Source organism: Crinia signifera, chromosome 8 (assembly GCF_055691185.1).
Source record: "Crinia signifera chromosome 8, ASM5569118v1, whole genome shotgun sequence".
Lineage (NCBI taxonomy): Eukaryota > Metazoa > Chordata > Amphibia > Anura > Myobatrachidae > Crinia > Crinia signifera.
Genome location: NC_139224.1, coordinates 166249053 through 166266422, shown reverse-complemented (window position 1 = coordinate 166266422; position 17370 = coordinate 166249053). Strand labels below are relative to the sequence as shown.

Here is a 17370-nt window from a genome sequence, read left to right as displayed (position 1 = left end):
CATGTCGACCTTTTGACTGTCGAGCTTCCCATTTGTTGACCTAAAGCTTGTGTCGACCTTCCAAACCTATCGACCTTACCCATGTCAACCTATTTCACCTAAGACCTGTCGACTTTCAGCACTCAACCCAATGCGTGTCGACGCATACCGTCGATCTATCATCCTGATCTGACTTCTGAGAACGGTGTAGTTACATATAGTCCGTGATACATTGTATATAATACCCTAACGATCTTATTGCACTAATAAGGTAATTAGCCGTTTATGACATTGCTCAGACTTTTATTTACATCTTGAAAGGAAGATTGAGCAATATTTATTCCCCGGAAATCTTTGACCTATCCAAATCCATTTGTTTTAATGTTTGCCTCCTCTTTTATAGGCCATATAAACACACAGAAAATGTATCAAGTGCAACGTACCCTGGAATCCTTCTGACTTAGTAATTACAGTGTTAGGGGGGGGGGGGGGGGAGGCGGCCTACCGGGAGAATGAACCGCCGTCGTTTATACATTAGGAGCCCGGCCACAGTCATTATGCTGGGACTTTGTTACCAATCCCACTGACCGATTTTATCTTTTCCAGGCTCTAGAGGGCAGCAGTGAGCTGGGAAATGTCACTGGATCCGAGCATCCGGCACTAGTTCTACAGACGGAGGTGCAGAGAGCGAAAGTTCTGAGTAAGGGAAACAAGCACTCTATAACTCACCAGGTCCCTATTCCCCCCCCCCCTCCCCATGTGAGCTGGACACACAGGAAAATGCCAGATAATCAGGAGTCAACCTGTGTATTATTGGGAAGCTGGCATTCGTAGCGTCTGTCAGGAGAATATAGAGTTCCAGAAGCAAAGACTTAAGGCCGCTTCTATCTGGCTTCAGAGTGGGGTAAAGGGCACCTTGGCTACTAGGTTTCCTATCTATGGGGTAGATGTATGAAGCAGTGATAAGGGAGGAGAAGTGAGCCAAAGCAGAAGTGGACTGTGGCAACCAATCAGCTGCTCTGTATAATTTTATAGTATGCAAATTCTAGATGTTACTTCAGTGCTGATTGGTTGCCATGCGCCACCTCCTTTGGCTCACTTCTCCCTCCCTTATCACTGCTTCATACATAAGTATGTAACGGGGACCAATGATTTTGGGGGGATACCTACAGACTTCATAGGAAGTCTGGCCACGTAGCGTGTCTGGATTAATGGGTGGATATATATATATATATATATATATATATATATATATATATATATATATATATATATATATATATATATATATATATATATATATATATATATATATATATATATATTCTCCATGAGTCTTCTCATTATGGTTGAGATATATAATGTAATTAGTGAACGTCTATACTTAGCCCAATTTGTGCAGAAGAGTGTCGTTCTCCCCACACGCACACACAAGAACACAAAGGACCCTTCTTTATAGACTGCCATGTGAGGCTGAAGATTTGGGGGAACGTGCAGGAAATTCTACATTTCTGTATCAAATTAAGAGTGTAACTGTTCACGTGTCCTTCAGTCTGTAAAGGAGAAGTCGCTGGATGTTTGAGGTCGCTGAGATTTTTAGGACAACCGGTTATCCGTGTGTTATAATAGTATAGACTCCGGTATATATGCAGGCCCCAGAATCTATTGTGTTCGGCAGAGTATTCATTTCGTGACCGTACAGTTAATAAAACAGTTTAATTTCAGACATGTATTATAATAAGTTGTTTTTATATTTTTAGTATGCGAAGTAAGGAAACTGAAAATACAGAATAGCTAGCGGTAAGTATTCGCCTGTGCAGATTTATTACAATGTATGGTGACTTATCGCTGCTACAATCATCTGGTATCTTTGCCAAAGTAATATAAATGTGTGACCACTAGATACCCAACTTCGCAACGTTTAACGTCTCCAAATTTTATATGTAAGAATGTTCCCTGGGACTCGGATTTTGCATCTGTTCTGTGACCACCTCAGCGATTCAGGCAAATACAACAGTGTACGCACTAAGTCAACGCTGGCAATCTCGCCAGCCCTGGACCCTCAAGGGTGCTCACATTGTATTAAAATAGATTTTCTAAAAAAAAGTGACTAATTTAAATAATAGTGATGGAGTTTATTTTCTTAAACCCAGCTTTAGTTATTTATTTATTACCAGTTATTTATATAGCGCACACATATTCCGCAGTGCTGTACAGAGAATATGTAAACATTCACATCAGTCCCTGCCCCACTGGAGCTTACAATCTATAATCCCTACCACATGTACACGCACACACAAATATTTTTGGGTTAATTTTGTTGGGAGCCAATTAACCTACCAGTATATTTTGGAATTGTGGGGGAAACTGGAGCACCCAGAGTAAACCCAAACAAGCACGGGGAGAATATACAAACTCTGCACAGTTAGAGCCATGGTCGGAATGGAGCCCATGATCTCAGTGCTGTGAGGCAGTAATGCTAACCATTACACCGTCCATGCTGCCCAAAAGCGTTGCTCCTTATTGCATGTGAGAGGGGGTAAACGCCAAAGTTTGCTGAAGTTAAGGGCTTTAATAAATCATCCCCTCCGTACCTTCAATAAGAACAGTCTGACTGTCTTCATGAAGATCTGGCCACAAAGGGGTGCTGTCTCATTAAAGTTTGTGGATGATAGATTGTAAGCTTGCAGCAGGGACCTCCAACCTCTATGTCTCTGTTTTACCTAGTTTGTTCTTTTAGTGTTGTTAACATTTGTAAAGGGCAACGGAATCTGCTGCGCTATATAAGAAACTGTAAATAAATAAAATTATACATCCACTGGTAAAGTGACAGGGCCTTACCCTGCTGTATAAGTAAAATACAAGTAATTAATAATAATAATGATAATATGCTGTACCAAGGAGAAACCTAAAGGGACAATAAGCGTTACACATAATGTATATGGTTTTATTTCCAGGAAATTAATGCAAATTAACAGAACCCATCTTTGTATTGTTCCGTGCAGGACTCTCACATGTGTTTATTTAAGAGCCAGCCTAAACCGTTATAATAAAAGTAAGGGTCTTTTCCACCCAAATATGTCATCACCCCCCCCCCCCCCCCCTGCCCCCTATGTGACTGCATAGTTAAGGGACCACTGGACCCTGCACTTATTTCTCTGCTCCAAACTCTGTCTAGTCCGATTCTTTCATGCTGGGAATCTTGCGCTAAATGCTAAATGGGGAAGTCTTTTCTCGTCCTAAAATACTCCCCCCCCTGTATATACAAACATCCTGCTGGTGGCACCTGCTGGTCTGTCCTACAAGGCCTGAACAGTCCGCTTCCACCTCCTGCCCCTTCTTGTGCCAGTACATCTGTTGCCGGCACACTAGGGAGGCAGAAGTTTTTAGTACTTGGAGTCCGTATTCATTTGGAGGAAGCAACAACAGACTGCTAGGACCCAGCGACGTTACTAATCCCGGTGTGTCATCATTAGTGCTGGTTTCCTTATTAACAGCGGTTAGTGATCGTATTCCTAAAATGGTCCAAGTACTAAAAATACCAAAAATGACCTTAACCTTTTGAGTTCCATGGGAATTTGTCGAAACAGGTGTGAAAACTGCCATGCACACATTAATATTCACCATAATGACCTGTAATGTTATCTTTTATATAGGAAATCGAATCCTTTTTTACACATTTTTGTTTGAATTTATATAACAAATGTGAGCGATGCTGGGATTTTCAGCACATATTTATATTTGGTCTATTTACTAAGCATTGGAAAGTGATGAAGTGAAGCGAGATTAAGGGATCTATGTACTACGCCGTGGAGAGAGATAAAGGGGCATATCAATTATGCTCGGTGAAGTGATAATGTGCTGGTACTTTATCACCTGCCAATCAGCTCCTGGCTGTCTTTTTCAAACCCAGCCTGTGACTTGACAGTTAGGAGCAGACTGCCCAGCGATAAAGTACCAGCCACTTTATAACACCACAGAGGTAATAAATCTGCCCCAAAGTACCTGCCACTTGGCTCCTAACTATGACGTTACAGGCTGTGTGTTTGAACAATGACAGTTAGGGGCTGGCTGGTTGGTACTTTTCTCAGTTCACTTTATTATCTTAAATTAACACACTGTCAATGTTCTAATGTAGTTTTCTATATACAAAATAGAAAACAAACCAAACCGGAAAACTCGTTTCCATTCACACGTACGCTGCCACATTTAAATTGGTCTGACAAATAGTTGCATTTCGGTTTCTGTGTTGTGGTGCTTTAAAACAGCTAAGTAAACTCTACCTGCTGGGCCGCCGGCCTCCTCTAAGGTGTTGCGTGTCGATGGTCAGGAGGAGGTGAATGGGCGCCCCCTGCAGGGCAAACATTCCGCTTATTGTAATGCAAGCGGCTGCAGTTTCCTGCATACTCTCAGCACTTGTTGGGGCAGCTCTCTGCCCCTGTCTATGCGCATGGCAGGAGCTGCGAGGATCAGCCGGGGATCCGTGATTTAGCAGCCGTTAAGATGGAGTTATAACCTGCTCCGGAGACAAGTGCAGGGCATTCATCATGACCCTTGAGCGGCATAACCTTGCCCAGGAAATTCAGGCAGACGCAGTGTTTGCAGGAACCGGCCCCTGTCAGTCGCAGCCTTGTTGCCGAAAACTTATGGAAAAAGAATTTGGACACAGCTGCAACTTTTGTCGATTCCAGCACTTTAACACACAATCCAATATTTATTTCCATTTTGCTTCGTTTTCAAGAACCGGCCCAGAATTTACGACTCCTGGGCGACGAGGAACGTTCCGGAGCCAACTCTGTCTTGCCGGTTTTTAACGCTTTGCAGGCACGGACGGATTTAGAAGCTGGGTGCACAGGTATAGCGCAATAATATAATTTAAATGAAAAACATTGGGTGAGAAAATGAAGGCCGTCTAAGGCTGCGTTATTCAGAGATAGGTAATAGAACGAAGGACAACCTTCGAAATACAGGAGTATCCGAAGAAAATGCTTCAGCAGCGTATCTGTACGGTTTACATTTTTACATTGGATTGTTTTCTTCTTGTTCGCTTCCTGGATTTCAGAAGATACATAAAAAACAAAAACCTTCCCAAACTCTGTCCTTGGGCTCACGTTTTCCATGTCAGAATTGCAAGTTAAAAAATTAGCTCCACCTGTGGATCGCGTGAAATGTGTGAGGAGTACACCAGTGCGCCTGCCGGGTGACCTGGGGAATGTCAGTGAGTAATTAGTACACCTGTACTGTTGCTAGGTGACTTGGGAAATGTGCCCGCCAGTGGGGAGTACACCTGTGTACCTGCCAGGTGACCTGGGAAATGTGTCAGTGAGTAATGAGTACACCTGTGTACCTGCCAGGTGACCTGGGATATGTGTCCATGAGTGATGAGTGCACCTGTGCACCTGCTAGATGACCTGGGAAATGTGTCAGTGAGTAATGAGTACACCTGCACTCCTGCTAGGTGACCTGGGAAATGTGCCCGTGAGGGAGTGCACCTGCTGGTTGACCTGGGAAATGTGTCCATGAGTGATGAGTGCACCTGTGCAACTACCGGGTGACCTGGACCTGTGAGGACCAAGTTTGGAACCACTGCACTAGAAAATGAAACTCACAATTCAAACGCCGTGTGTTATGAAATTAACTTTAACCGATAATTCTACCCACACCAGAATAATAGAAACTAGTTGATCCTGCCAACAAATAAACATATCAAACTCCTGTTTAGAATGTGCTCATCTGGTGCCTCATAAGATGAGACCCCGGTGTCTTGTTTCCAACAGCGACATGGATGGGTAAAACAGGAATTCCCCATCACATGATAAGTTTGAATAAATTGTTATGAAAAAAAAGTGTGGTTGAGAATCTATGTGGATTCCGCAAAACACTCAAAAAGCGGATTATGGATGGGAATGCTACCAAAGTGTCCTCACCCCTAATATAACAAGTGTTATATGGAATCGTATAAAAATACGGGTGGTGTAATTCCCTCCACCGGAGCTAGTTATACACCCGATACCTCGTAGGGATTGTTTTAGCCCGGAAAAGGAATGGAGAGCGTTTTTCAAAATAGTGTAGTATTTAATTATACAATTTGAACAAATGTTTTTATGCTGTTCAAATTTTATATTGTAATTGTATTTGCACGTTTAATAACCTAAGATTCTGCTAATCTGTAGAACCAGTCCTGGGTCTTGAAAAGTGGGATGTAGGTGCAGGCCCAACCAACAGACCCCAGTGCTTTTTTAACCATCGTTGGATAGCAAACCTTTGTAGGTCCATACCCAACCCCCCCCCCATGCAGCGATAGGCCGCTTCGTAAATAAGCCATTTGAAGAGGGCACATGTAGTTTATATTCGCCAGCATGCGTGACCATGTTAAAGGAAGAACAAACGGGACACTTTGATTTTCTGATGAGAAAAGTGTCCGGGGATGCATAAGGTGATGGGAAAATGCGAGCGGGCCGCGCTGGCGTTCTGCCTGCTCACAGGCACTTTTGGATGTGGTTTATTCGTGATTACTTTGGATTAGTTCCGCTGGAAAAATGTTAAACCCGTGACCGTTCTGTGGCTCGCTCGAGTCAGAATGTCACATTATCGTCACATGGCAAGGCATGAAATTTATTTACTTAACTTGAACAAGCTTTCCCTAAAACAACTTAATAGAGAACATCACTGCATGAATGGCGGCCATTATGCTGGGGCCAGTATATCATTATCTTGTACAAGCGGCAGAGACAGGAGCATTGTCTGCCCATGACCAGCATTTACTGTAAACAAAATATTTTTCAACAGAAAATAAGCAGCTGCCAGATACGCCGTGCCGCTGGTTCTCTGATGTCTTGTCATGGGGGAAGAGGGTGCATGAATTCTCCATCGGTGGTCTCCTCTGTGCAGCACCTACAGTCCTCCCTAAAGGGTTGCATCACATGTTTAGCAATTAGTGGCAAATGTAGGGGTACATAGGGTGTATGTGCATCAGGGGTGGCCAAACCGGTCCTCCAGATCAACCAACGGTCCATGTTTTCACCTAGCTGGTGCACAGCTGTAGTCATTACTAACTGTCACATTCCCCAGATCGCATAGATGGTGCACAGCTGTAGTCATTACCAACTGTCACATTCACCAGACCACCTAGCTGGTGCACAGGTGCAGTCATTACTAACTGTCACATTCCCCAGATCGCATAGCTGATGCACAGCTGTAGTCATTACCCACTGTCACATTTCCCAGACCATCTAGCTGGTGCACAGGTGTAGTCATCACAAACTGTTACATTCCCCAGATCACCTAGCTGGTGCACAGGTGCAGTCAGTACTAACTGTTACATTCCACAGATCACCTAGCTGGTGCACAGGTGCAGTCATTACTAACTGTCACATTCCCCAGATCACCTAGCTGGTGCACAGGTGCAGTCAGTACTAACTGTCACATTCCCCAGATCACCTAGCTGGTGCACAACTGTAGTCCTTACTAACTGTCATATTTCCCAGATCACCTAGCTGGTACACAGCTGTAGTCATTACTAACTGTCACATTTCCCAGATCACCTAGCTGGTGCACAGGTGTAGTCATTACTGTCACATTCCCCAGATCACCCAGCTGGTGCACAGCTGTAGTCATTACTAACTGTCACATTTTCAAACCTGTTGCATTCATTCCTACTATAGACCCACAGGTTGCATGAGACACATGAACTGTTGGTAGATCCTGAGGACCGGTATGGCCAACCCAGCTGGACGTGGATTAGTGTACTCATTATACAATGGGATTGTGGGGTGATATCCGGCAGCCAGGATGTATGTTACGTTACCGTTACTGAGCCCTGTATCTGGGCTACCCAAATGTATATTTTGCATCCAAATTAAGATGCTACAAGTGCGCCAGGACAATAAGATTAGAGGTGCGTATGGTTTGGAATAGGGACGAGTATATGCATATGCAGTGGTCTGTGTACTAAGCCTTGGGACTTTATTTAATAAGATGGAAATGCTATTAAAAATGGGATGTTGCCCATAACAACCAATCAGAATCTACTTATTTTCGCACCTTCTAGAAGATAATGAATAGAATCTGATGGTTGCAAACATAAATCCTATCTTAGTAAATAAACCCCTTGGAGAAAGATTTAGGGGGTATTCAATACATGCCAAATTTTTCGGCATGCTGATCGACCAATAAAAAAATATATACGGATTGGCGAATCATTGAAGTTTTCTCACCTGGCAAAATAACAACGATACATGAATACCCGCCAATGAGCTCCTAGCTGCCATGTTACAGCCTGCATTTAAAAAATGACAGTTAGTACTTTATCTCTCTCCTAAGCTTAGTAGATAGTCCCCTTAGTTCCGCGCGCACAATCCATCAGCCTGTATATCTTCATTATAGGTGCCTATGGGAACATATACAGATATTGCTGGTAGGATATTACCAGGATGTGACCCACAGGCTACATGGTTCTTCGTATTCGTTCCTGGTAGAGGTTTTTCCCATTTTGCACCATTTGTTTTACCTTGTATTGGTTTAATCACTAGATTGTATTTTGTCCTGTTCAACTAAATGGACAGTAAAATGGAAGCAGCATATCCGTATTGTAGGACTGTAGAAGTAATGTGCTTTCTTTTTATCTTTCAGGACTCGGCCATTTACCACGACAACCTGCAATATTACATCCCCAGTGTGTAACACAATCTAATGCAGTTGTTTTTGCCACCAATCGCCTGCACGTAAGCACCGCTAGTGCACGTTACCGGTCTTCCCTGCGGCATTGTGATCACTGACGGCGGTGGTAGCAGGGGAGAAGCGGATGCTCTTAAAGCGGGCTTATCCTCCACACACACTGGGGAAGTCTGTTCTCATATGCAGACAATTGTCTTACTAGGAATCAGCAAGATACCTCATCCACAGCCCAACTAATACATAAACAGGAGGTTCCTGATGAGCTGACTGTATTATACACACAGAGGAAGGGGTATATTTATTATAGATTTTAGACCTGAATAGGTAATGCTTTATAAAAGTGTCTTCGTGCTTGCAACAGAACCAGGTCCTGTATTACACAGCGTCTGCAAAATCGCATAGTGGATGCGGCCATCCTGAAGCCTAGGACCGGATTGTCCTGTGCCCCGGTTCCTGCCTCTATGTCCTGTCGTGACCAGTATATTTTAATCTGTATATAGCTAATATGTTCACAGATCATAGCGTTTCCCAGCCTTAATTTATGTAATTTATGACCAAATATAAAACCATTTTGTACATTTTTATAATATTTTTGTAAATGCCCAAAGGAATATTAAACTTTGCGTTTCAAGTTTATGTGGAATTGAACATGCAGCCCTCCAGCATCTGTGGGAACTACACATCCCAGCATTCCCTGTCACAGTTTTTCTATTCGGTCATGCTAAATCTAGTGCTGGCCACACATCAGACCAACTTTCCTCCAACCATCCAACTAGTTGGTTGGTTGAACTGAAAATCTGGTACTGTATGGGGGGCAAACGCCAATAAGCAATTTGCTCACAAACTCAGGAGAATGGACAAAAACATTCAGTGAAATTGTTTAAATCAAATAGGTCCAACTACAGTACATTGTCTGAGTGACTGCTGTTGTCTATTTTCCAATTTTGGAAACAAATGACTTAATTACAAATGACATTTGCTTCAATCCAGTACCCGGTTTTTATTCCATCCAACCAACTAGTTGGATGGTTGGAGGAAAGTTGGTCTGATGTGTGGCCGGCATAAGGCAGGGCGTGCTGAGATTTGTAGTTCCACATATGAGGCCACTCCTGTATAGTGGTGTGTTTTTGTCTGTGTGGATTCTGTGTTTGTGTTCTGGGATCACAATTCTATTACAGTGTATGGAAGCCGAGTATTTATATTACAGTACTGAGGACAGATGAACCGGACGAGCCGCTGAGGTCTGGGGGGGAGAAGGGAAATATTAAGGAAACCAGATAACAACGACATTTATTCTAAAGCACGCATGGTGCAGTGGTTAGCATTGCTGCCTCATAGCACCGAGGGCGCGAGTTCAGCTGCTTACATGTATCTTTGAGAAAATACATAAAATAATGTTAATTATACATTCATGTCTTTCCTAAAGAGAATTAGTTGTATGTAAAAGACCTGGGACATTATTTATACCTGATCGGTTCTCTGCTAATTTCCAGGGCCCAGTAATCAGATCGCCGCCAGATTGAAAACACGCTCTGTGCAAGGCTGCGATTGGATAGCAAAAATATTGCAGGTTCCATTTGCAATCGCTCACCATCAAATGATTTCCCAGTGCGCGTAGCCCAGGACTTACTCTTCGTCTGCGATAGAAACAGGCTGATTGGGGTTGGAGCTGACGTTACACACCCTCCTTGAATATGCCTGGGCATGTCTGCATTTTCCCTGACACCAACTGGACGGGCAACATCTTCAAAGGAAGGCTTCCTGTCAATCAACTTGGATTTTTATCACTGGATGGCCTCACGCATGCGCACTACCAGATGTACGCATGCGCAGTCTTCGATAATTACCCAGCCACACCCAAACATTGCCCTGCCCCCTTGAGCTGGCTATATTAGCCAGCGCAAGATGGGGAAGGCAGTCCGGCACCAAGAGGAGCTCCTGAAGAGGCGACGGCCACGCAAAAGAGCTTAAAGGCTGCCGCCCCCAGGGGAGAATGCGGATAAATCAAATATCCCTGGGGGGGGGGGGGCTTTATTTTGGGGGGCCCCACCTCCCAAAGATCTCCCAGCCTGGGCTGGCTAGGTCGGCTAATGCTTTGGCCATGGGACCGTCAAGTGTGACCCCTCGCTAAGGCATTGCACCCCCTGCTAATGAAGCCCGGTGCTGGTCCCTTCAATACAGGGGTCCCCCACTCATTTTGTCCCCTGTATTTTGGGAACCAGGGCCTGCTCCAAGAGCCCGGTGCTGGTTCCTAAATTACGGGGGACCCCTGCAATGTGTGGCCCAAACCTAATATATTGTCTATGTCGAAATAGACACCAAAAAGGTGAAAAACTCTGGTTGACCTTTTTTCCTTGCCGATATTTTGCTTGTGTCCGCTTAATGCAGGTCAACCTTCTTGTGTTGACCTTTTGACTTTCGACCTAGACACTCAACTGAATGACCCATACCGATCTAAATCACTTTTAAACCTACACTTAAGTGAAGCAAGAACATCGGTACATACCAGGAGTTAAGTTCACCTTTGCGAGGGCTGTCTTATGGGGGAGTGAACCATTAGAGAACTGGGAGTGCAGAGCCGGAGAAATTTGTAGAAGATGGGACTAGGACCAAACTCCGACCATAAATTCATTCAAAGCACTTTTTCGAAACAGGCGGACGATTTTAAAGTCAAACGTTCTCCGAACCATGCATGCCTAGCGTACACAAATCACCCCCCCCCCCATCTAGTTTTTAGAGAGCAAGACATTTAATGGACATCAAAGAGACCCCATCTGCTCAACCTAGAACCCTACCAAGGTCCAATGAGAAGAGTCCCTCAGTCATTGAATCAAATTTGCTGGTATACATTGGGTAATAAGATCCCGCACAATTTTATGGGGTACAAGTAAAAAAAAAAAGGCAAAAGATGCATTATTGCAAACTGCCCCTGTCACCACTTTGGGGGCGGATAACCGGGAACTGAATCTCCCACCATTCTACCTTTCTGCATATTACCAAACATAACCCCATTTGGCCTTCCAAATAAATCTCATTGGTATGGTCAAGCCAGAAAAACCCTATTCCCTGATGAAACGGATTCTCTGATGAAACGCGCCTGCTCAGCCTGGCAAAACCCACTCCCAGATATAATATCATTCAACGCGACACGTACTATAAGTACATGTTACAGAACAATGTCTCCCAATGTAAGAAATAAATGCTTCTCTGCTCAGAAGCCAAACGGAACCTGGCACTGCCCCAAAGAGCTTACAATCAATATTTTTAAAATAAAACGTCCACCAACGGATTGATTTGCAAACAGTAAGTTCTCTTTTAATTTGTCACAAATAATTAAACACGTTTGTAAATAACCTTCTAACGATGCACAAACTCGAAAGCGGCGGGGGGAACGATTCCGATCAAGCTGTCGTGAGATCGCCCTGACGAGACGCTCGCCAATGTCGAAGAGACGGATCCACTTCTGCCTCGCCAGTTATTACAAATATCCAGGTGCTAGGTATGTGCTGATGACAACAGAATTGAAAAGAAAGACAGTAATAATTCTGACTGGTTTTCACTGCTGGAGATATTGATTATTTGTGTGTGGTGAGAGATTTGGAAAATTCAATTAAAGAAGTTGTGCAAAGGTTTCATAAATTCTCCCCGTGTAGCGTGTACACAGACATTGATGCGTATTAAATCAATGCAGCACTTCACAATATATTTCCTTTGAAGCATAAAAATAAATAACATTTAAACAGTTCTGCTTACTACAGAAACAAATTTTATTTTCTATGAAGCATTTAGTCATAGGCTATCACCGCGTCCTCCCCGTTCGGCAGCTGCAACAAATTTTATAGACGCTCTCCTCGGAGACACATCTTGTGTACTATGAATTTTTAAATGAGCAAATGTTAAAGATGGGTTGTCAGCAGTATAAAAATTGATCAGTTAAAAGATAAAGGCATAAGTAAAGAGATTTGTATGGGAGCCCTAATAGGTTTTATTAAATAAAAATACTATAAAAGACAGGTAATGAATAGACTGGAGGATTTTAACTGAGGCTGAAGCGGAAAAAAAATAATTCTGGCACAGTTAGACGGAGATTGGATTTATATTACCCAGGAATTTTTATGCCCCTTCTTTATTTATTTCTTTTTTTTTAAGATCTGCAAATGTAACACGAAATAGGAAGCGAGAAGTACTCGGCTCGGTGGTTTACCGGAGATATAGCGCAGCTCCGAGCGGGAAAATGTTGGCTTATTTTCATTGCCGCGGCTGCTTTGGTATTACCCGCTTAATATTGCTAATAAATATGAATTTTCGAAAGAGTTGTAATTGTATGATGCGCCTTATGGTAGCTCTGGACTCGCCCATAGGGCCATAAGGGGAGTTGTGTGAGATTATGGGCGGTGTTCAATCCCAGCCGCTATTTCTGCCTGCGGGAATACCGCCCATCGCCTATTCAATGCTGCTTTACAACAGCATAGACGGCAGATTACCGAAAAACAGATCCGACTTCCGTCGGAAACAGCCGCGGATTGTCGGATTCACGTCCATTTTTCGACAATCCTTGGCTGTTTTTGTTAACACGACCACTTTTTTATACTCGACAGCCTGAACATTAAATTCCGACCGTCGAGTTACAGTCGAGATGAGCGAAAAATGGCCCGGGATTCCGACTGCCGGGACGCTCTAACAGTCGGAATCCCAGATTGAATACCCCATATGCAACTACTGAGATGGTTCCATTGAGAGCTAGTTTGTAACCTAAACCAGTTTATCATATGCGCTCTTGCAACCATGATTGGCCACTGATAATAATGGCGGTCACTGGGGGAGTAAATATAGCTGACTTGCGTTCATCTTTGCGTTCGCCTCAATGAGTGCAGGGGCTGCGATGCGCAGTTGCCGACTTTTCTAGTCTCCTCTCCGGGAGAAGCCCGGCAGTTTGGGGGGCAGGGCTTGAGCGTGACATCATTAAGCCCCGCCCCAGGATACAAAATAACCTAATTCACAAATCTCCGTAGAGGGGGTGGGGCTAAAATGACACAATTGTGATATTTTAGCTCCGCCCCCTCCTCAGACCCGCAGAGTGCTGTATTTAAATGCCAAGATAGGGGGGAAGATGCCGCGATCAGGGGGCAGACTGGGGGGTCTCCCAGAATCCGGGAGGGTTGCCCACCTTTCTGGGGGGCCGGGAGGGGAACCGATTTAAGAGCCTCCTGGCCATTCCTGGGAGGGTGAGTTACCCACAGCAGCCAATAAGATAATTGCTTTTCATTTCCCAAACCTTACTAGGAAACGGCAGACGGCGGTTATATTTTTAGAATGTCACAAACCGCTCGTTTGCCTCATCTAACAGGAAGATGGTTATTTGCTGTATCGGATTCTGTGAGTAAACAAAGTAATTAGAGTCAGTGAATGGAGGCTGTGTTAGTCTAGATGTAAACTATGTTATAGAAGAGTCTCATGATCCAACGTCCGGGGCTGAGAGATGCAGGAACATGTTACAGGAAGGCGCCTCTGGCCATGGACAGTTCTCTATTGTGCTCGCGTAGCTTCAGGGTTCCCCGTTCTTGGAATATTTCTCAGGACCATGGTCTGTTAGTAGTACCCACTGTCCTGGTACAGTATGTGTGGCCTCCTGCCCCGCACCGGTCACTTTCAGCTGTCACCAAGCAGGTTCAAAAACATCTATCCCAGGCCGAGAGAAATGTCCCCTGGTAAAGCAATTGTTTTCCTAACAACAAAACTACAGATAGAGAAGAAACAGAACTTCAGACAGGAATGTCCCAGCTGCCTCCTTTACTGCGTCATATAATAGATCTACAATAACGACTATTAATGATAATGAAACACTGTATTGTAGAGAAACTGGAAGTTTGTTACAGAAACTTACAGGTATTAATTGTATTTATATAGCGCTCTTTCTCCAATGGGGTAATTGAGATATATATATGTGTGCCTTGAGACACACAGCAGATACCAACAAGGCCATCCACTTAAGCCAAACATGCATTGACATGTCTGCATCAACTCCAACAATAGATCTTGTGATACATTGTTTCAAATCATTGAGATCAACATGAAGGGGAGGAAGACCTTGTACCTGACTTATTCCCAGGGCGGTGCAAGGTTTCTAGACACCGTAGGAAAAGCTACACAATACTGCCCCTGCATCCCCAAATACCTTCCGCCCAGCTAATCCCGCTACACCACACAGTGACCCTTATTCACATTACACCATGCATTGATTCATGTTGCACCACATGTAGTGAGCCATATTCATGTTACACCACACAGTGACCCATATTCATGTTACATCATGCAGTGACCCTTAATCCCGCTACACCACACAGTGACCCTTATTCACGTTACGCCATGCATTGATTCATGTTGCACCACATGTATTGAGCCATATTCACGTTACACCACACAGTGACTCCTTCACATTACAACATGCAGAGACCCATATTCACGTTACACCAGGCAGTGACCCTTTTTCACATTAAATCATGCAGTGACCCTTATTCACATTATGACACAAAGTAGTGCCGCTTATACACATAATAATGCCCACTGTAGTGCAATTATACATATAATTCCCCAATACCACACTTAATAATTCCCTTCCTCTACCATGCCCCTCCATCACATACAACCCACACAGTCTGCACCTGGGTTGAAGCTCAGATATCTGCTACAGCTGTACGATAGTCATCTTCAAGTCAACCTCGGGGGAGCTCAGCAGCAAGAGCATCCATTTAGTCATTACAAGGAGCTGGCAGTGTAATCACCAGGGACAGTAGCGCATCCCCTGGTACTGCTTCCCTTTTATTAGCAAGAGTGTGATCATGGCCCAGCCTCCTCATGAGAATAGATCACGCCCCCTGCGCGGCATATTCCCTTGATTTACGGGTTTATAAGAAAAGGGTCTGAATAATTTCCCCCACCCCAAATTTCAGTTTAGATAAAAAAACAAAAAAAACAGTGGCAGCCATTTTCCTGTAGTGCATATAAATATATGGGCAGTGCCATTTTGGTGGGGATATTAGTATCTTCAAACGGATTTAGAATCTCCTTCTATTTCTAATCATGGGACAAACAGAACAAATCCTACTTTTGACACTGAGGGAGGGAGTGCCCTGCAGGGCTCCTGACATGACTGACAGAGTGAAGTGGTGATGCAATCATGACCGCTGCTGTACGAAGGGTGGCACTAACTCTCTTGGTTACACTGATGCTGCTTGGGAAGGGGGTGGAAGGATTGCACTCTGTAATCCTAAAACACGCTGTTTACATTTGTTAGTGCATGTGTATTCATGGTTATCAGTGCTGGCTTATAACTCTTGGACAGCCACGGCATCCTTGCTCCTCAGCTAAAGTAGTGGAGCAGCCCAAGTCACTGATTTATCAGCAGCGCCGCCCCCTAGTGGCCTCCGCCCATAGGCAAATGCCTTAAGCTGCCTAGTGGTAGCTCCAGCCCTGCTTATTTCCATAAAAACACATACAGTATGAAAACAACACATCCAATAAATAGAGGTAGGGCCTACAAGTTGCAGGCGGTCCAGTGTTACATTTATTACAATGAAAATGAGCAGCCCAAGATAGGGAGGCAGAGCTACAAGTGAGGTGGGTGTGGTCTCTGGCAGAGGGAGTGTGGCGTAGCACTCCCCAATTAGCTGGCAGCCCCTGGCTCCATCCTTGCCCTCAATATATGCCTTGTACACGGCATATATTCGGCGATCACCGGCTGCTCTTCAGTGGTCACTGGCTCCCCCACCTCAAAGCAATGTTCGTATCAATACTTGCAAAATTTCCCAAATATATTGTTTACAAATATTCTATAAATATCTCGTAACAATAAGCATAGACACACCCATATGTGGTGCTAGACACGCCCCCTCCAACTGTTCTCTCCCTGATTCCATTTAGGCATATACTGTATGGTTTAGATCAGGCATGTCCAACGTTGGCCCTCCAGATGTTTTAAAACTACACATCCCAGCATGCTTTGCAATAGTTTTAGCATTCTCTAATAGCAAAACTGTGGCAAAGCATGCTGGGATGTGTAGTTTCAAAACATCTAGAGGGCCAACGTTGAACATGCCTGGTTTAGATCAACTTGATTGTGATGAAAGACCTGATCATAAACTCAGCAGATTTCCTAACTGTAATCCCACTGTGGGGCACACTGCACCCTGCAGTCAGATTTGGGAGATCGCTGATAACAGAGAACAATAGAGTTTGCCAAGGAACATAGGAAATTTGAACGACACTTCAAATGTCGAAATGTATGTCCAGAATTTGGGAACTTGTTATGGAAGTCTATAAAGACTTTTGAGAATGTGGATGGAAGGTCTGTTCCATAGGGCTTGTATTTTAGGGTTAATGGCCCCTCAGTTGGTAGAGAGGGAGTTAACCCTTCGAGTGCCAAATTAATTTCTCAAAATAGGTGTGAAAATTGGAAAGCAAACATTTGTATTCATCATAATGACCGGTAATGTCACCTGATATAGGAAACTAGTAAGCCCGCTGAAAGCAAAAGCTTCGAAAGCTATTCTGCTACCTTCTGTGTTTGTGCATGTGTGAAAAAGAGATATAGGCCCTTAATCTGATTGAGTCGGACGGCCGATGTTTGGTATTTGCGCATGTGTAGAGGCGTATCTGCGCATGTGCGAACGCTTCGCACGTCCGAACACAGTGTGAGGTCCGTGCATAAAATGATCA

At 44.0% G+C, this 17370-nt stretch overlaps 1 protein-coding gene across 2 annotated transcripts in view; it reads left to right on the top strand.

The window, feature by feature from the left end:
* ITGB3BP (integrin subunit beta 3 binding protein) overlaps nucleotides 1–12934 on the top strand; it is a 42577-nt gene extending 29643 nt beyond the window's left edge. Inside the window, exons 6-8 of one of the 2 annotated variants that reach the window (XM_083157681.1) lie at nucleotides 586–679; nucleotides 1740–1779; nucleotides 12805–12934. In XM_083157681.1, coding sequence (XP_083013807.1) covers nucleotides 586–679; nucleotides 1740–1777 — 132 coding nt within the window. In that variant the 3' untranslated portion in view covers nucleotides 1778–1779; nucleotides 12805–12934. Of the gene's footprint in view, nucleotides 1–585; nucleotides 680–1739; nucleotides 1780–8610; nucleotides 9198–12804 lie in introns of those variants that run through there. The other variant, XM_083157680.1, reaches the window with a different exon arrangement.
* Nucleotides 12935–17370: the final 4436 nt, after the last annotated feature.